The 20,306-nt window shown below is 47.6% G+C and overlaps 1 protein-coding gene across 3 annotated transcripts in view; it reads right to left on the reverse strand.

Annotated features, from left to right (window-relative positions):
• Positions 1 to 15,118: 15,118 nt before the first annotated feature.
• Positions 15,119 to 20,306, reverse strand: part of Rnf216 (ring finger protein 216) — a 110,903-nt gene continuing 105,715 nt past the window's right edge. For all 3 annotated transcript variants that reach the window (XM_027413551.2, XM_027413550.2, XM_035443132.1), the window contains exons 16-17: positions 17,830 to 17,899; positions 15,119 to 17,261 (exon numbers count right to left, since the gene is read on the reverse strand). In XM_027413551.2, the coding sequence (XP_027269352.1) occupies positions 16,945 to 17,261; positions 17,830 to 17,899 (387 nt within the window). In that variant the 3' untranslated portion in view covers positions 15,119 to 16,944. The remainder of the gene's footprint in view (positions 17,262 to 17,829; positions 17,900 to 20,306) is intronic.

Raw genomic sequence — 20,306 nt, forward strand, 5'->3', positions numbered from 1 at the left:
CAACACTCAGGAGGCAGAGGCAGGCAGATCTCTGAGTTCAAGGCCAGCCTGGTCTACAGAGTGAGTTCCAGGGCAGCCAGGGCTGTTACACAGAGAAACCCTGTCTCAAAAGAAAAAGAAAACTTAGTGCACAGGCACTGTGTGTGTGTGTGTGTATGCATATGCCCGTGCCCTTACTGTTTACAGTAAATGAGTCTGGGAGGCATCCAAGAGCATCCTGTTTTTTCTGTGTTGAGCAATGGATAAAGAGTTCCTGACCTCTCTGGGTTGTCGCACACTTGTCTAGATGGGGAGATAAGGGATTCTGGGTCGGTCCCTTGAGGTTGATAATAGCAGAAGGGACAGATGGGGTCTCCCAGGGAGAGAGATGCCTGAGAGGGAAGTGGCGGGTGGGCTTTAAGTTTGCCATGAAACCCGAGCCTCTTCCTGGGCCTCTGGCTTAAAGCCTCACATGGCAAAGTCATCCCCACTGGGAGTTGGGGGGAGTGGTCAGCATTCCTCTCCATTTCCTTGGACCCAGGCCTGAACCTTGCAGGGAGGAGAAAGATGGGGGCGCTGCCTTCTTGAGTTCCCTAACTAGAGCCACACCACCAGCTTTCAGTAATTAATGATATTTTTGATACCACTGCAAGAAATTAAGAATGTTCAGTGGGGAAGGTTGCTGACACCTGGGACCCATCCCTGGGCTCCACATGGGGGAGGGAAGGAATGGACTTCTGTGAGCTGTCTGGTAATATCCACAGGTGTGTGGTGGTATACTTGCATGTGTACCTGTGCTCTCCCCGCTCTCTCTCTCACACACAAATGTAATTAAAATTTAAAATAGGCAGAGGCAGGCAGATCTCTGTGAGTTCCTGGCCAGCCTGGTCTACAGTGTGAGATCCAGGACAGTCAGGACTACACAGAGAAGCCCTGTCTCAAAACCAAAATTTAAAATAAAGTTAAGATCGTGAGGGGCATGTGAAGCATTTTACTTATATTGTTCTATGATTAAATAAAATTTGGGAGTTATATATCAAGGTAAAAACCCGAGTGATCAGAGAAGCAATGGAGAAACAACCAGTGACCTCCTTCCTCTCTCCTCCAATCCTAAAGGGTCCTCGAGTCTTTCTAAACCTTTCCCTACTATTCTCTATATTTCTCTATATGTATTTTGGGTCCTTCATAAACCTGTATGGCTAATTTCAGTCAGCCAATCACTGACTCCCCTCTCTGATTCAAGGTAAATTTTATCAGCAATCTTGGAGTGTTGGTGGGAAAAATATCCCACTATAGGCATGGTGGTGAAGGCCTTTAATGCCAGCACCCAGGAGGCAGAGGCAGGTGATCTCCGTGAGTTGGAGGCCAGCCTGGTTTACATAGTATGTTTTAGGTCAGGCAAGCCTACATAGCAAGACCTTATCTCAACCTCCCCCTCCCACCAAAAGAAATTAAGATAATAAATGTATAAAGTCAAAGGGGAGGTGGCTAGAAAGATAGCTCAGTGGTTAAGAGCATTTGCTGTTCTTGCAGAGAACCCAGGATCGTGTCCCGGTACCCACATATCTCTAAGTCCAGTTCTAAGGGATCTGACACCCTCTTCTGGCTTCTGAGGATGCTACATACATGGGGTGCACACACATACAAGCCTGCAAAACATGCATGCACATCAAAGTAAATAAATGAAAATAAAACCAAAGGGGACTTCAAGAATCAAAGGGGACTTAGAGATGCGAGTCACAGAAAGACAGAAAGCATATCCTCCCTTTTTTGGGGGCACAGTATGGGAGAACTAAACCCAGAGCCTCCCACCTGCTGAATGCCCCCACTAACCTGCATCCTCCGCTCACCCTTTTTTATTTATTTTGAGATGGTATATATTTTTTTTTTATTTTGCTTTTTGGTTGTTTATGTTTGTATGGTGTGTGTGGAGTGTCTATGTGTGTTTGAATGGGTTGGATGCATGTGCGTGCTCGGTGTGTGGAAGTCGGAATTTGATGCTGAGTGTCTGCTTCCATCATACTCCAGAGCTTGGAGCTTGACAGTCCCCCTGTGTAAGTAGCCACCTCACTGCAGGAACCCAACCACTGTCTTGGAAGTGCTGGGGCTACAGGCTGTCTGCTGCACGCACAGCCCCCAGTGCTGGGATCTAGACTCTGGCCCTCATATTTATTTGGTAGCAGCTTTCTCCACTGAGCTATCTGATTAGCATCCCTACCATATTTCGTTTGGTAGAGTCTTACTATGTAGCCCTGGCTGGCCTGGAACTCCTTACCAAGACCAGGTTAGTCTTGAACTCTTAGAGATCTGCCTGCTTCTGCCTCCTGAGTGCAGGGATTAAAGGCGTGTGCCACCACTGCCTGGCCTGTAGACAGGACCTTTAAAGAGAAAGAGAAGCCAGGCCTGCTGATGCAAGCCTACAATCCCAGCAAAGTGAAGGTGGAGGTGGGGGGATCAGGAATTCAAGGCCAGGTTTGGCTAAATGTCAAATTGGAGGCCAGCCTGGGCTATATGAGAGCCTGTCTCTCTTTCCTTTTCTGCAAATAAAGAGGTGAATGAGTTAAAGTGAGGTCAAATGAGCTGGGGGGTGTGGCTTAGTGGTAGAAGGCTTTAGGGAGCATGTGCAAAGCCTGGGTTCAGTCCCCAGCACTGTAGTTAGATACACGATAGATAGATAGATAGATAGATACACAATAGATAGATAGAAGACAGATAAATAGATACATGATAGACAGGTATATAGTTAGGTGGGTAGGTAGGTAGATGACAGGTAGGTACATAGATGATAGATAGGTAGATAGATAGATTCGATATAATGAGGTCATTAGGCAAGATTTGATCCAAAAGATTGGGGTTCCTATAAGAAGAGTGAATCAGGCTGGCCAACTCTGGTAGCACCTACCTGTAATTCTAGCACCTGGAGTCGGGTGGGGATGGAGGCAGGAGAATGGGGAGCTCAAGGGCATCCTTGGCCACATAGTGAGTTTGAGGCCACCCTGAGCCACACAAGACTCTGTCAAGACCCTTTCCCATTAATAACAACCCAAAATCTCAAAGGAAAACCTCCCTGGTAAATCATAAAGCCCACACTGGCACATAGACAGGCTTCCCTGGGAAAACACAGCCCTTCAAGACAGTGTAGTTTATCTGAGAACAGACGACAGGAAGCACTGCAGGGGAGGACTCAGATGCAGTGCAGCCAGGAAGGGCCCAGCAGAGTCACCACGTGGACAGGAGAGCTGGGCAGCTCAGAGGAAGCAGATCACACCAGAGCCATCTGCCTAGGAGCTGGGCCACAGCTTCCTGCAACGTGGACCCTGTCACACCCAACCATAGCACGCACTCGCCTGGGGACAGAAAGCAGACACAGGATAGTTGGTGCAAGGGTCTGCTCACTGCACCTGAAGGTGTTAGCCCCCCCAAAAAGAGGGGGAATCATGGTGTCTGCTTCAGGTATTACCATGCCGGCTGATCTCAGGACCCTAGCATATATATTTATGTGTTATTATAAATATATATGTATATTATAGAATTAATAAAAATTAGGTATTTATGTTTTTTGAGACAAGGTTTCTCTGTGTGTACCTGGCTGTCCTGGAATTCGCTTTGTAGACCAGGCTGGCCTTGAACTCACAGAGACCCCCTGCCTCTGCCTTCCAAGTGCTGGGATTAAAGGCATGAATACATCATCATGTCTGACTACATTTTGCATTTAAACACACACACACACACACACACATCACATACACACATCTCTCACACACACACCACACACACATAGTACATACACACATCACATACACATCTCTCTCTGACACACACACTACACACACACATAGTACATACACACATCACACACACACATACATACACACTCCATATCTGCACACACATGTCCCGCGCGCTCTCTGTATTTCTCGCCAGCAAGAAATCATACACGGGACACTCGGATCCTTCTGCAGACAAGCTTTAATGCATCTTGAGAGTGAAAGAGCATAAGCTTCCCAGAGCGGAGACCCTGAGCCAAGAATCCCGTCCCCTAATAAAGGCTGGCAGCCGCCGCCTGGGACGTGTCACCCTATGATTGGCTGTAGCTCATCCGGCCATATGATGCCACGGAATAGGCAGAGATCAAGGAATGGAAAATTACCCAGCGCCTGCGCAATAATCTTGTTTACATTCGGTGCCTGCCGGATGCAGGCGCCATCTTGTAATGGAGAATGCAGGGACGGCTCCCTACATCTCCCCCTTTTTTATTAATTAATGATAAGGCTTTATATTTTTACAAGCAAATAGGTCACCCAAATGTTGAGGGATAGAGGCAGAGGTTGTACCTTCCCAATCAAATATTAAGACTGTGTACAAGAGTCGCCATCAGGCTGTTAGCTTGACCCGAAGCGCTCTCGACCTGTCCTCTGCCGTTTTTCTGGGAAAGGGAGACTAGGGCAGGCAACCCTTATGCAGGACAACATGCCTCCCAGAGAAGCCTGTATATTGGGCAACTCTCTGTGCGATGCCTTGCTCGACATCCCTCATGGGCTGCTCAAGCCAGGCACTCTACCCTGTGCAATGAGCCTAGGCTCCGGGTGTGCAAGAGCTGTCTGGCCAGCGGCCTATTGCTTAAGCATAGTTATCCAAATATCAGTGGAAGCCCCTTGTTCCAAAGCTACAAGCGCTTGGGCGATAACCACCTTGTCTCTCTTAGTTTGAGCCCTGAGCCTACAGACCAGCCAGAGAAGCAACATCAATCCGCAGCAAACGGCTGCACCAAACAATCCCACCTCCACCCATTCCTTAAAATAGGAGACAGCTGAAGCAATCCATGATGACAGTCCCTCCGTCAAGGACAGGAGTTAATCTGGATAATAGCGGCTCTCAACTCCCGGGGAGAGGGTGGAGTTCTGACTTTTGAAGATCCGAAGAGGCTCTTCGGGTTGAGTCTTTCTGGGATCCACAGGGGATTTTCTTCATCCTGTGGAAAAACACATATAGCTCCCCTGGATCTTATGAGAATAGGATCCGGGCCTCTCCAAAGACCAGTTAAGACATCTTTCCATTTTACCATCTCCTTAGACCTTTTAGGTTCTGAGGTATGACGCTTGGCCGCTGTATGGCCCTGAGCGTCGGTGTTTAGAAAATTAAGGGTAAAGAGTGCCATGGATATTGCAACTCTTGGCACCGAGGGTAAGGATGCTCCCATTCCCTCCTTTTGTTTGATTAAATAAGACTTAAGTGTGCGATGGGCACGTTCCACAATGCCTTGTATAAGGTAGGCCAGTTAGATGGGTAATTTCCATCTGTCTGTAGAAGTGCTGGAACTTTTGAGAGGTATAAGCCGGCCCATTATCTGTTTTTAAGAAGCACACAGGTGGCTAGGTAAAGTCTTATTTTTGTAATACAGCTGAACTTTCTTAAACAGTAGCTTAACTTCTTTCTGAGGCAGGGTTTTTTTTGTGACTTTGGAGCCTGTCCTGGAATTCGATCTGTCGGACCAGGCAGGCCTTGAACTCATAAAGATCCATCTGTCTCTTACTCCCGAGTGTTGGGATTAAAGGCGTATGCCGCCAACGCCCAAAACTTAAAGGCGTGTGTCACCAACACCCTGAGCTTAAAGGTGTGTGCTACCAACATAATAGCATCTTTTACAAAACAAGAACTTTACATTGTCAGGCTTTGTTTAAAAATTCTAAATTGAAGCTCTTTAAGTACAAACATTAATAAAATCAAACATTTGAAAACTGGTTTTAAAAAGAAATTTAAATTCCCTTAAGGTCTTTCTTTAATATATAGAAGCTTTAACATTTTAAATCTTAACTGAAAAACTTGTTTCTAAGATGGTACCTCTAATTTCCATGCGGTAACCTTTAGTTAAGATGGCGGTCTAAGTATCCTTTTTTTAACTTTAGCAAAATGGCTACCGTCAGTCATGTGACCAGCTACAAAATGGCCGTACCAGGAAATAGAACATTTTAAAACAAGCATACATAAATTACTTGAGCGAATAACATGCGCGGCCTTTTCCCCTGTCAAAGACTGGGAAAGCCATCTGCAATTTTCTCCGCTCCTCTAATGGTAAAAAGGAGTCGGTACCAAATTTTTGTTGTAACTCATATAATGGGGGTGCTGATGGAAGTACACCCGCTGGATTAACAGGTCTCTTAAATTTACCGGGGTGTGACCGGTTATCCCCTATTTTCTCTCCCCCCTTTTTTGTTTCTTTTTCACCTAGCTGAGCTGTTTCCCCAGTATTTAAGACTTCATCTCCTGAGCTTTCAGAGTCATCAGAGCTATCAAGATTTAAAGCTTTTACAGAATCATCTAACAAATTATTCACTCCCTTGTCATTAGACAATCCGGGAGGTCCTTTTTCCTTTTTCGTTGCCGTTTTGTTTTTTGTATACACTCCCCTGTCATTCGACACCCCGGGAGGTCCTTTTTCCTTATATTTTATTGTTGGGCGCGCCCCATCTCTCACTACATTCGGTTTCTGATATATAATTCTGGACTTCTTTAAGATTGCTACAACAGTGAGAAAAGTCAAAATAGCTCCTAGTAAAAGCATAGAAGCCTCTATATTAACCTCCCACAATAGCAACATTCCCAAGCCAAAGTCCAGAAAAAACATACCTCTCCGAATTTACCACCCTGCAGTTCTGAATCCGCCTTGTAGCCAAGGGGTCTCCGCGGTGCTGGAGATGTTCATATGTTCCCGGGTTTCGGCACCATATGTCCCGCGCGCTCTCTGTATTTCTCGCCAGCAAGAAATCATACACGGGACACTCGGATCCTTCTGCAGACAAGCTTTAATGCATCTTGAGAGTGAAAGAGCATAAGCTTCCCAGAGCGGAGACCCTGAGCCAAGAATCCCGTCCCCTAATAAAGGAGGGCAACCGCCGCCTGGGACGTGTCACCCTATGATTGGCTGTAGCTCATCCGGCCATATGACGCCACGGAATAGGCAGAGATCAAGGAATGGAAAATTACCCAGCGCCTGCGCAATAATCTTGTTTACATTCGGTGCCTGCCGGATGCAGGCGCCATCTTGTAATGGAGAATGCAGGGACGGCTCCCTACACACACATACATACCCATATCACATGCGAGCACACATGCACCCCACTGTGTGCATATGGAGGTCGAAGGTCAGTTCTCTCCTTCTACCACATGGGTTTCCAGAGGTCCAACTCGGTTCATCAGGCTTGGTGGCAAGAGCCTGTCTATACCCCTTAGCCCTGCTCTATGTCCTTGATAATGTCTCTGTGAACATGGGCATGCAGTGATCTCTCTCTGCGAGATCAAGGTCTCAACTCTTGGTTCTGTTCTTTGGGGTGTAACTGCCCAGTAACAAGCTAGTGAGTTCATTCATGCATTCCTGCAGTCCTGGGGATTACAGTTAGGACCTTGGGCATGCTTAGGTGAGTGCTCCACAGTGGGGCTATACAAAAGCCCTTGGTTTTATGAGACAGCCTTTCCTTATGGAGCTCATGAATGTTTAGAACTTGTGATCCTCCTGACTCTGCCTTCTGAGTGCTGGCTTACATTTAGTTTTGAAACTGTTTTAGCCAGGCAGTGGTGGTGCACGCCTATAATCCCAGCACTCGGGAGGTACAGGCAAGCAGATCTCTGTGAGTTCAAGGCCAGCCTGGTCTACAGAGTGAGTTCCAAGACTTCCAGGGGTACACAGAAATCCTGTCTCAAAAAACTAAAGCCAGGATGCTGGAGAGATGGCTCAGAGGTTAAGAGTACTTGACTTTTCTTCCAGTGGTCCTGAGTTCAAGTCCCAGCAACCACATGGTATCTCACAACCATTTGCAATGGGATCAGATTCCTTTTTCTGGTATGTATGAAAACAGAGCACTAATATACATAAAATACATGAATAAATAAATCTTTGTAAAAAAAAACAAAAAACAACCAAGCAAACAAACTTTAATTTTTTTTGTTTGTTTGTTTTTTTGTTTTTCGAGACAGGGTTTCTCTGTGGCTTTGGAGGCTGTCCAGGTACTGGCTTTGTAGACCAGGCTGGTCTCGAACTCCCAGAGATCCGCCTGCCTCTGCCTCCCAAGTGCTGGGATTAAAGACGTACGCCACCACCGCCTGGCACAAACTTTAAAATTTTATATGTGTATGTGTGCCTGTGTCTGTATAAATGTATGCCATGTGTGTATGTGCCTGAAGAGACCCAAAGAACTTAAACTCCGGTCCTTTCAAAGAGTGGCAAACACTCTTAACCTCAGCTCCATCTCTTCAGCCCCTACTATTTTTTAAATATGCTTTAAATATGTACAGGGGACATGTCTTTAATTTGTGTGTGTGTGTGTGTGTGTGTGCGTGCGTGTGTGTGTGTGTGTGTGTGTGTGTGTGTGTTGGGGCGGCAAGGGGCTAGTGTGCCATTGTATCCTTGTGGAGGTCAGAGAACAACTTTTGGTGAGCCAGTTCTTTAATGTTTCACCTGGGTGAGGTCCGGTCTCTCGTTTTTTTGGCTGACACATTGTGTTTTCTGTGCTAGCTGGCCTGTGAGTCTCTTGTCTCTTGCATCCCATCTGGACTGCTGAGGATCCAGATGCATGCCTCAGTATCCAGCTCTCTACATGGTTTTGGTGTTGAACTCAGGTTTTCAGGCTTGCAGGCTAGCACCTTTACCTGCTGAGTCGTCTCCCCAATCCTGGTGTTTGAGACAGGGTCTCACTGTGTAGACTAGGCTGACCTCACACTTTTGGTAATTCTGCCTCTGCCTCTGGAGTGCTGGTATTATTTATAGGCATGTGCCACCATGTCCAGCTTAATTTTTTTTTCAAGACAGGGTTTCTCTGTGTAATCCTGGCTGTCCTGGAACTCACTCTGTAGTCTGGGTTGTCTTTAAACTCAGGGATCCACCTACATCTGCCTGGGAGTGCTGGGATTAAAGGCATGTGCCACCACACCTGGCTAAACTTTTAAACTATTATAGCAGCTGCCACCATGACTGTATAATCTTATTGACCTCTGTGACTGACAGTTCCTATTTTATTTGTTTACACATGGGATAGCATGTGCCTCATAGCTGGGCTCTTGAGTTGTCACCTAACAAAAGCGAACTTTCCTTATCTGCACACACAGGCCTCACTGTGTGGGATGCATGTCGTGTCCTATCTACATCCCCCCACTCACTGTCACATATGTCACTCCTCATTCATAACTAACAGAAATACGGTTGTATGAGCTACTGTGTCCACAACCCTTTGTGCAAATGTCCGGTCAGATTCTTTGGAGGGCAATTCCTTTATCATTTGACATTTTAATAGAAGTGGTCAAATTAAAAGATAAAAACAACAAAAAACTCTTGCTTGGTGTGGTGCATGACTGTAATCCCAGCACTAAGGAAGTTGAAGCAGGATACTCTGAAGTTTGAGGCTAGCCTGAGCTATATGTAAGATTCTGTTTCAAAACAAACAAGATGAGATGCAGTTCATTTGGTAGAGTGCTTGCCTAGTGAGCATGCAGCCTTGGGTGCCTGAAGTTCACTCTGGAGACCAGGCTGGCCTTGAACTCACAGAGATCCATCATCCTCTGCCTCCCGAGTGCTGGGATTAAAACATGTGCTGTCACGCATGCCCAGCTAGTTTTGGTTTTCTGATATAGGATCTCACTATGTAGCCCAGGCTGGGTTTGGACTCCTGATGCTCTGGCTTCAGATCTTGGTGCTGGAATTAAGGTTGGAGAACTACAACTTGCCGGCAATACCCTTTCTTCAGAGCTGCTGGCCTAACAAAGACCTAACTTTAGCTCATTGCCTGGGCCAGGGCAATACAAGAGGAGGAAACTGGCAGAGAAAGGCTGGGGACAGTGTTTTCCCTGAGTGCAGACTTAAAAGCTAAGCAGAGGATATTTTTGGTGTGTAGGGGATTGAACCCATGAATTCAGCATGCTATGTAAGCTCTCTATTGCTAAGCCATAACCTTAGCCCTCTTACTGTTTGAAACAGATAGTGTCTCTCTAAGTTACGTAGCCTGACCTTGAACTCACGCTATGATCACATTCTTCTTTCCTTTCTCTATTAAGTGGCTTTCCTCTTTCTCTTCCTGGAATCCCCCAGTGAGGGGCTGGGGTATAGCTCAGTGGTAGGGCACCTGCCTAGAATCCCCCTGTGAGGGACTGGGGGCGTGGCTTAATGGTAGAGGAAAGTGGCTGTGATGATGTGCCTTCACCGCCCTTGGCTGTTTGCTTCTTTTTGGCTGTCCTGGATGACATCAAATGACCGTTGCAATTGAAACCTTTCTAATGAGCAGCTCCCCAGACTTGGAAACTCTTCAGATCTGTGTGCCAGGATAGCAGGGAGTGGGTAGAGGTTTACCCAACCTTCCTCCGGTTTGCAAATGTGAAAACCAAGGCACAGGATGACCCTGGCAAAAATAACTGTCATGTACCTTTTTTTTTTTTTTTTTTTTTTTTTTTTTTTTGGTTTTTCTAGACAGGGTTTCTCTGTGGCTTTGGAGGCTGTCCTGGAACTAGCTCTTGTAGACCAGGCTGGTCTCGAACTCACAGAGATCCACCTGCCTCTGCCTCCTGAGTGCTGGGACTAAAGGAGTGTGCCACCACCACCCGGCTGTCATGTACCTTTCTGATTCTAAGAATATCAAACCAACTTCCCTGTGTCTTCTAGGGGGTCCCACTGTCTTCATTTAGGCCATTTCACAGAATTCACAGCAAATTCCCCTCAGGGCTAGGGACATTTTCTCCTTCTCTCTTCTTCCCTTCCCTCTTTATTTGAGGCAGAGTGTCACTAAGTAGTCTAGGCTAGTCTTTTTTGTTGTTGTTTTTTCAAAACAGGGTTTCTCTGTAGCTCTGGAGCCTGTCCTGGAACTTGCTCTGCAAATCAGGCTGTGCTCTAACTCACAGAGATGTGCCTGCCTCTGCCTCCCCAGTGCTGGGATTAAAGGCATGTCTAGCCTAGTCTTGACCTCTGTAATCTAGCCTGGCCTTTAGTTCTAGAGTGTTGGATTACACATGTAAGGCACCAATTCTTCTTCTCAACTCCCATCCCTTTTCTAACACCCCCTCCTTTCCCTACTTTTCCTCTCCCCTTCTGAGAGAAGGCCACATTCTGTACCCCAGGCTAGTCTTAAAATTACTATGTAGCTCAGACTAGTCTTGAACTTACTGCACAGCCCAGGCTGACTTCACACTCATGATTGTCTTGCTGAGTGCTGACATTACAGGCATTTAATACCATGCCCACTCGATAGGTTCATTCTTCCAAGCCCGCCAGACCCTGATCTGGGACTGAGAGTGTATTTCTGAGCTTAATGGTGTTTAAGGGCTTTGGGAATTTGGAAAATATCCCTAAGGAGATTATTAATGTGAGTGGTTAGTGCCACAGATGGGGACAGAACCCAGTGTCCTGGTTTCCTGTGGCTCTGTCACCTCTAAGGATGTTCTGAGTTTCTTGGTTGGCACTGGGTCCTGTCAAAATGGAGCAAGGAGAGAGATGCTTTTGGGCATGCCAGCATGACTTTGGAGGCTGAGCAGGCTGGTGTGGCTATGAAAGCCAGGGGCTCCAAATGCTGTTTTGAGGTCTGAGGGTGGAGCTCAGTTAGCAGATTGCTTGACAAGCAGTCAGGAAGCCCTGGGTTCGATCCCTAGCACACCTTCCTTAGCAGCCCCGTGCCTCTCTGTTCTGCCACGATCACACCAGGCCACACTTGAATGGTCACAGTTCAAGAAGAGGACACAGGGCTGGAGAGATGGCTCAGTGGTTAAGAGCACCGACTGCTCTTCCAAAGGACCTGGGTTCAATCCCAGCACCTACATGGCAGATCACAACTGTCTGTAACTCTAAGATCTGACACCTTCACACAGACATACATACAGGCAATGCACATAAGGTAAAAAAAAAAAAAAAACAAAAGAATTTAAAAAAAAGAAGAGGACACAGTCTCCATAAGATTGCATTTATTGAAAAAAAGATTGCATTTATTGATTTATTTAGCAAAAAAATCACTATGTAGCCTTGGCTGGCCTGGAACTCGTTATATAGACCCACCAGGCCAGGCTGACCTCAAACTCAGGGAGATCTGCCACCTCTGCCTCCCAAGTGCTGGGGTTAAAGGTGTGCACCACCACTCCCAGCTAAAGTTTGAATTTTGTATTTATTGTGTGGTATGTATATATGGCCTGTGTATGTGAGTGAATGTAGGTATGTTTGTGTCACAGTGCAAGTGTGGAGGCCAGAGGCCAGCTTTCAGGAGTTGGTTCTCATCTCCCACCATGGGATCTGGGTTTTGAACTCAGGTCTTCACACAAAATTTCATTACGTAACCCTAGAATTTGCTAAGTAGACTAAGCTGGGCTTGAACACAAAGGTGTGTCTCTGCTGGGATTACAGGGATGCACCACCATGCCCATCTAGGATACAATCTGAATTACTTTTTCTACTGTGTATTTTAAGTATGTGTAGTGAAGGCCAGAGGACAACTGTCTCCCTCCACATTTACATGGGTTCTGGGGATTGAACTCAGTTAATTAGGCTTGTGTGGCAGGTGCTGTTTACCCTAGAATGCAGTCTTTGTCTACATGGTGGGAAATCCCACTCTGTAGGCCAGGCTGGTCTGGAACTCACGGAGATCTGTAATCTCTACCTCCCAAGTGCTGGGCTCAAAGGCTTGTCCCACCATGCCCAGCTAGAATGCATCTTGTTTCCGTTACTGAAAACTGACAGGTCCCAGAGCCTGGGCTCCAATCGCCTGGAGGACTCACTGGACAAATCTGACAGACATCCTAGGACTACCACAGCTGAGCTGTCTATTACCACTGACAGTTAGGGATGGGCCGAGCATGACGGGAGAGAAGCCTTCACTTCCATGTTCCTTCCAGTTGAGCAAAACAAACAGGCCCTGGCAGAGGAAGCGATGGGAGGAACTGATGCGTAATTAAGTCCTGTCTGGTGAAGACTGAGACAGACCCTAAGACTTATGTCAGTGACTGTTTCCCCAGGGGTCAGCAGAATGGAGTGCTGGCACCACACCAGCCACAACGAGGGCACCAAGTTCAAGCAGGAGGCAAGTAGAGTCTGTGGCAGGAGGGTTTGGAGTTCAGCTGCCACCCTGAGAGAGAAACCCTTGCTGGACCACAGGGAAGGCAGTAGAGCACATTGGCACATGGCCAAGGTAGGAGTCCAAGTTCAGAATGCATAGGGAGCCTATTTTGATTACCGCCCCTTCCCCCAGATAGGAGAAAACTGAAGCATTATCTATCATAGCAAAGAACCACACAAACACCCCTGACAAAAGAACATGGGAAGGGCTGGAGAGATGGCTCAGTCAGTAAAGGGCTTGGCACAGAAGCATGAGGATTCAAGATTCATATAAAAATTAAACCTTGCCGGGCGCATGCCTTTAATCCCAGCACTCAAAGGCAGAGGCAGGTCTTGTAGACCAGCCTGGTCTACAAGAGCTAGTTCCAGGACAGCCTCCAAAGCCACAGAGAAACCCTGTCTCAAAAAACCAAAAAAAAAAAAAAAAAAAAAACCCAAAAAATTAAACCAAACTCCAGGCCAGGGGCAGGTAGGCATGTGTAGTTGAGTACTAGCCGGTTGGAAATAGGGTTCCTGAGGAGGCCTGTTGGTTAGAGAACTTAACTAAGTTGGTGAATTCTAGGTTCAGAGAGGTCTCAAAAAATAAGATTTACACCTTTGATCCCAGCCCTTGGGAGGCAGAGGCAGGCAGATCTCTGTGAGGCCCATCTATAGAGTGAGCTCCAAGCCAGTCAGGGCAACAGTAAAACCATTGTTTCATAAAACAACAATAAAAGATGGAGAACCTCCATAGGTATACTTGTTTACACACCCCTGTACCCTGAATCCCTACAGATGCTATATAGGCCAGGTGTGGTGGTACATGCCTATAATCCCAGCACTTGGGGCACTGAGGCAGGGCAGTCTGTTTGAGGCCAGCTAATCTTTGTAGAGTTCAAGGCTTAGCCTGGGCTACAAAACCCCCACTCCATGTTTGTGGGTGGTACTTCTTGGATAGCTTCTGTGACCCGTTATGCACAGGGTGTTTACTGAAGGACTGGGTGAGATGGCAACAACAGTGGAAGCGTCTGGATTTATTACTGAGGGCAGTGTTTGAGAAACCAGGTAAATCCAGTGAAGTACAAACCTGTAGGTCATGGTGGCACGTCTTTAATTCCAGCATGAGAGAAGTAGAGGCAGGCAGATCTGTTTGAGATCAGCCTGGTCTACACAGTGAGTTCCAGGCCAGTCTGATCTACACAGAGAAACCCTGTCTTTAAACAACTCCTGTGCACATGGTATCCAGAAAAGCTGTAATAAGGAAGATCCTGGCAAAAACTTTTGTAGAAACAAAGGTCTAAAGCCTTAGCAGTGGGTATGAACATGCAAGTAGGGGCATGGTGTGTGTGTGTGTGTGTGTGTGTGTGTGTGTGTGTGTGTGTCTGTGTGTGTCTCGGAGGCCACTGTTACCTAGAAGGGAGTTGTAACCAGCTGCAGAGCCTTAGCCAACACAAACTATGTGTAACCTATGCAGGTGCAGTTCAGGATGGCTGGGGACAACTAAGGAAGTCTGTAGGTAATGACTGCTTTGGAACTTGGGGGATATAGAGAAATTCCATTCCTAAATTTCAGCAGACTTTTTATCAGATGTGAAACAAGTCCAATAAGACAACAAATGGCAGGAAAGGACACTGCGTCCTCCTGGAGTGCTGTCTTGGCTCTCCTCTATCTGCAGGTCCCATTTCCCCTATGCCCAGGCCCTCCTGGCTGGGTGGCAGCAAAGGTCAAGGTGTGTTGTCTGTGGAGTGCAGTAACCCAGTCAGCCAGGCCAGGCACCCCCATGCCAGACTCAGTGCTGTTCTCTTCCCGTCAGCTGGATGAGGCTAGCCCAGGATTTGAGGGCTACCCTCTAATGCCACACTGGGAACATCTGAGGAAAGAGTCCTATAAGGACTGCCTGAGCTTTCAAGAGGGTTCTCTGCTAAAGCAACTTAAATTCTGTACCCTGGTTGGGACTTGGGAGCCAAGGCACCAAATTTCTTTTCACCACCCCATGATGCTGCATTAGGAGTTCCCAACCCTTCATGGGGAAGTGAGTGACACTTCCTGGGAACCTGTGATCTGAGTGACAGCAAACAGAGCCAAGAGAAGTGTTCACAAACATTTATTTACACAAAATTCAAGTTACATATGATACAGTCTTTTTACACAGTAGTTTAAACAGACTTGGTTCTCTATTTTTACTACCAAAAGGTAAAGAAAAACACTTAACCATCTACTTCATTTTTTTTTTCTCTTTTGTACAAAGTGAGATCATGCACTTTTAACTTTGAAATCTTTTGCTAAGTGCAAATACTAGATTCTCTCCAGTTTTAAGGCAAATACACCGGGAGTGGCTAGGCAGTTTCTCAGACCAGGAAGCAGCCTGGGCCCCAGAGGTTAGCGTGCCAGCTGTCTTGGGGATCCCTGCTGGCACACAGGTACTGGGAGGGCCACTGAGGACAAGATGCCTTGATGGAGATGGGCAGTAGCAACTGCCTGCCCTGCAGCCACATACAGACTATATTTCCAAGGATATGACCCTGACTTCATTTGCTGAGGGCCAAGGTCTAGGTGGCACCTGTTCTTCCAGCAACTCCAGAAACTTCCAGGTTCACCTGGCCTCTTTGTGGAGTTACGTGATAGGGGTACTGGGTGGACACAGAACTGGGTGTCCAGTCCAGCGGCTCATGAGGCTTGCAGGGGCAGTGCTTGGAATAACCACCCACCCGTGAGGCCTCTGGAGAAATGCAGGGAACACAAATACGCTAATAGTTAAGGTACTTGGAGGATCCTGTCATGCAGCATGTGGCCCATCTTTCCAAGGCACTGTCATTCAGACTAGTAGCACAGTTCAAGTGACCCACAGCAGAGCTCCCGAGGCACCGCTGTGTGCCCCACCCACTCAGGTGACCATGGGCACCTCCCCAGGGACATCTCACTTCCAAGTCTGTATACTCTGTGACCCTGGGGCACCCCACAGCAATCGGAGCACAAGGATAGCTGATACAACTGAGAAACCCATCTGTCTCCAGTCCTGTTCCACAAACAGGTTAGAGGGATACAGAGACCTGGTGTGGACAGGAGGGGATTATAGGCAGTGGGAGCATGGCAGGAACATTCTGACTTTAGGGAGCTGGGGCCTCAGCCTCTGCTTGCTTCCATTGCTAACTAATGAGGGAACAGGTAAGCAGGCAGGAGGGTTGCTGTAACAGATGCAGCAGCCCCAGGAGGCCATCTGCACCCCTAGGGACACCCAAAACACCTTAGAGGAGATGTGGCTCATCCCAGGTTGGTGACAAGTGAGGTCTCCCCCAGAAAAGTGGTAGCCCAGGAGTAAGTGACAACTTTGCAAAAAGGCCCTTTTGTCTAATGTCAAGTGTTAGGATGATTGGCTCTCAGCAGTTGCCAACCCTGGGGAAATACTTTCAACCCAACTTTTCAAGGATGGGGGACAAACTTGAGTAGCCCACAAACAACTTCAGGTCAAACTATGTGAACAGGAGAAGCTACATTGATAACAGAACAGAACTAGTGCCACAGACGAGTCTTGGAGGCCCTTGAACCTGAGTAGGCCTTGGCCCACAAGGGGAGAGAGGCCTGGCCTGGGGGATGCTAGGCCACTTCCCTTGGGGTTTTAATGGTATGCTGGGGAGGGAACATGGCAAATGACTAAAAGGCCTGAGCTTCATGGTCTGGGCCATTGCACCGGCTGCTAAGATGGCACAACCAGGGAGCTGCCCTAACATTGGCCCAGTGACAGTCAGTCAGCACCCAAAGGGTATCAGACCTGAAGGATCAGTGGACCTTGCAAAGGGAAGAACAGAAGGACACCGGCCCACCATCAAGAGGGAAGCCAAGACTCCACCCATACTAAGGTGAGACTGGGTCCTCCTGCAGACCGGGTCCAGTGTGGCTGGACAGGGCTTTGGGTGTCAGAAGCGATGCCGTGGCTGGGGGCCAAAGTGCATGGGCAGGTTATGTTCCAGGGGGACATGCACATGGCCAAAGTCGTAGTTGACTCGCACATTGGGTAGAGGGGGTACGTAGGGTGCTGGCACAGGACCTATGTTGATGGGGAAGTTGTTGAACACGGGCCGCACAGGTGCCAGGGGAAAAGGTGGGTGCACAAAGGCATAGGGTGGCATGTGGGGGTGCAGGTTCTGTGGGACAGGCCGTGGCAGAGCTTCCACACGCTGTACTTTCTCGGCTGGCTTCTCCAGTGGGGGGCCGATGCGTTTGAATGTGTTCTCTGAAAGAAGATGGGATTCAGTGGAAACAAACACACAGAACTAACTCCAATACACTTCTGCCTGTGACTAGAGCACTGCATGCTACTATGACTGTCAGGGAATGGAAGCCTATAGGGACAGCCCAGCACAGGAGGGTTACTTCTGACCCTCAGCATACTCTCCTCTGGGCTCAGAAATGGTGGCTCTCAAGAGTAGGCTGGATGTCAAATTCCAGACAAAAGACACCCACTGCCTGTCAGAGCAAGATGCCAAAGGGCAAATCTATACTTTGCCAGTGGTTACTGGCATAGTCCATAGAGTGCAGTATGTTGTTTATCTAGCTTGGAACAGCCCATGTGAGATGTCCCTTCATAGCCCAGGGACTTGCTATCATTTCTTCCTAAAGCTCCACAGTGGTCCCTAGTCAGGCTTCTATTTGCCTCCAGTGCTCAAACATACTCTTGGGAGTGTCCAATCATGAGGGACCCATGGCTTTCACTGCTTTCCCATGGCTTGAGCTTTAACCTCTGAGGGAGAGCCTCCACCCAACCACCTCCAGCCCCATCTGTGCCTGGAAAGAATACTTGCCTCCATTCTTCCTTTTCTGTTCCTCTTCAGCCTCCTTTTGGATTTCCTCAATCAGCTTTTCATCATCTTCCTAGAATAAAAGCAACACCAAGGGGTGAGTCTGCAGCACCGTGTAGTAAGGTCATAGGGCAGAGGGCGGTGTCTGATTACAGTACTTTCCATCTCCTGCACCATCCTCCTTCACCAGTGGGTTAGCCGTCTAATAAGGAGGCCTGGGGGCTGTTGAGTGCAGTCTATGCTCTCAGCTGGTGACAAAAGGACTAAAAGCCTGAGGCATTTCTGCTCTCCATGCTACAGCTCTGGGCACAGCAGGCCTTTGGACCCACTTCTCTGAACACTGGCAAGCCTGTTGAGTAGAAGCTGCCTGTAATTATGAGTGGCTGGGTTTTTGCCATGTGCTATTCTTGTTATTTCCATGTGCTTGGAAGGAGACCTGACGTTAGTCAGCACCATTACCCATGCTTGCTTCATGTGTCAGGATAGGGTCATCCCATTCTTGAGTAGCCCACAAAGTGACTCTCTAGTTTACAATGGTACCAAAAGGCTTCACTGTTTTGAAAACCCTGACCAAGGGCTGGGTATTATGGCACATGCCTTTAATCTCTGCCCTTGGGAGGCAGACACAGAATGATCTCTTTGAGTTTGAGGCCAGCCTGATCTCCAGAGTTGAGTTCTCTCAAGAAACCAAAAGAAAATCCACTAAGATGGTGGACATCTTTTCGGGCCAGCTGGAGGTCTCAAGGGGTGGTGGCCCATCAGAAGCAGGGCATGGCACTGCAGCAGACAGTGCTGATTGGGAGCATGTAAAAGAGCTCATGAAGGGTTATAAACAGCCAAACATGGTGCATGCCTAGGATCTGAGCAACTGGAAAACAGGGCAAGAACGCTGTGAGCTCTAGGCTGGCCTGGGCTATCCAAGGATATACTAACCAGAGCTGAGTGTGGTGGTGCATGCCTGTAATCCTAGCACTTGCGGGGTAGGGGGTACAAGATTGGGAGTTTAAGGTCATCCTTAAACCTACATGGGGGATGAGGGCAAGATTCATTGCGCTAAGAGAATCTCTTGCAAACACTTGATTCTCTGCAGACCAGGTCACCAGCCTATCTTTGACAATGTTCTCTCAATTTTTAAAAAATTACAAGTATTAAGCTATACAGAGAAACCCTGTCTCGAAAAAACCAAAAAAAAAAAAAATTACAAGTATTTATGTATTGCATATGTGGAGTGTGTTATGTATATGTATGTTATGACACCTGTGTGGAGGTCAGAGGCCAGTTGGCAGAAGTTGGTTCTCTCCTTTTACCATGCATGTCCTCAGGTCTGGCAGCAGGCTCCTTTACCACCTGCATGATCTTGCTGGCTTTTTTTGAGACAAGGATCCTACTGTCGTCCATGCTGGCCTAAGCCACCTGAGTGCATATGCCACTAGGGTTCTCATGCTGATCTGATGACACCCAACCAAGTTCTGAGATGAAAAAGGCTACATACAGTCTGAAAGTGACAAAGACCACAGCCCTGGACCTCTTGTCATGGAAGTCTGTGCATCTACATTGCAGGTGAGAGTCTTAGGTCACAGCCAAGCAGTAATTACTGACTTCGCCACATGGCTATCATGTCCCCCAAGTCAGGAATTTCATTAGACAGATGTGTGTACCACATGCTGCTCTGTTGACACACTGTTGTTAAGTTCACTGCTGAATCTCAAACCCAGAAGACAGAGCCACCAGCTGGCATGCAGCATATTCCCTTGCCTGACAAAGGACTTTAGAATCTTAGACAGCTGCTGGAGCAGGTTCTGTGGAGCAGGTTCTGTGGTAACTTGGGTCACACTGTCGAATGCTCACATTTTCCAGGCCTAGTTGACAAGTGGTTGAAATGATCCAAATTAAGCTTTCCAAGACAGGGTTTGTCTGTGCAACAGCTCTGGCTGTCCCAGAACTCTCTCTGTAGACCAGGCTGGCCTCAATCTCACAGGAGATCCACCTGCCTTTGCCTCCTGAGTGCTGGGATTAAAGGAGTGCGCCACCACTGCTGGGGGAATTCTTACTGCATATCCCAGTGTGCCAACAAATATAGTCACAGCGGGCCAGGTATTCCACCAAGAATTTCAGGAATTGTAAAATACGGCTGGGGAGATGGCTCAGAGGTTAAGAGCACTGACTGCTCTTCCAGAGGTCCTGAGAGGCATACATGCAGGCAGAACACAGTACACATAAAAAGAAATTGTAAAATAATGCCACTGTCTGGGAGGAGTATTGTAAGCCCATATACATCTTCCAGGTGATATATAAAATTCTCTGTATGAAAACCCAAGATTGCCGGACAGTGGTGGTGCATGCCTTTAATCCCAGAACTCGGGAGGCAGAGGCAGGCAGATCTCTGTGAGTTCAAAAGAGGCCAACCTGGTCTACAAGAGCTAGTTCCAGGACAGCCTCCAAAGCCAGAGAAACCCTGTCTCGACACCCTCTCCCCCCCA

Source organism: Cricetulus griseus, chromosome 4, assembly GCF_003668045.3.
Source record: "Cricetulus griseus strain 17A/GY chromosome 4, alternate assembly CriGri-PICRH-1.0, whole genome shotgun sequence".
Lineage (NCBI taxonomy): Eukaryota > Metazoa > Chordata > Mammalia > Rodentia > Cricetidae > Cricetulus > Cricetulus griseus.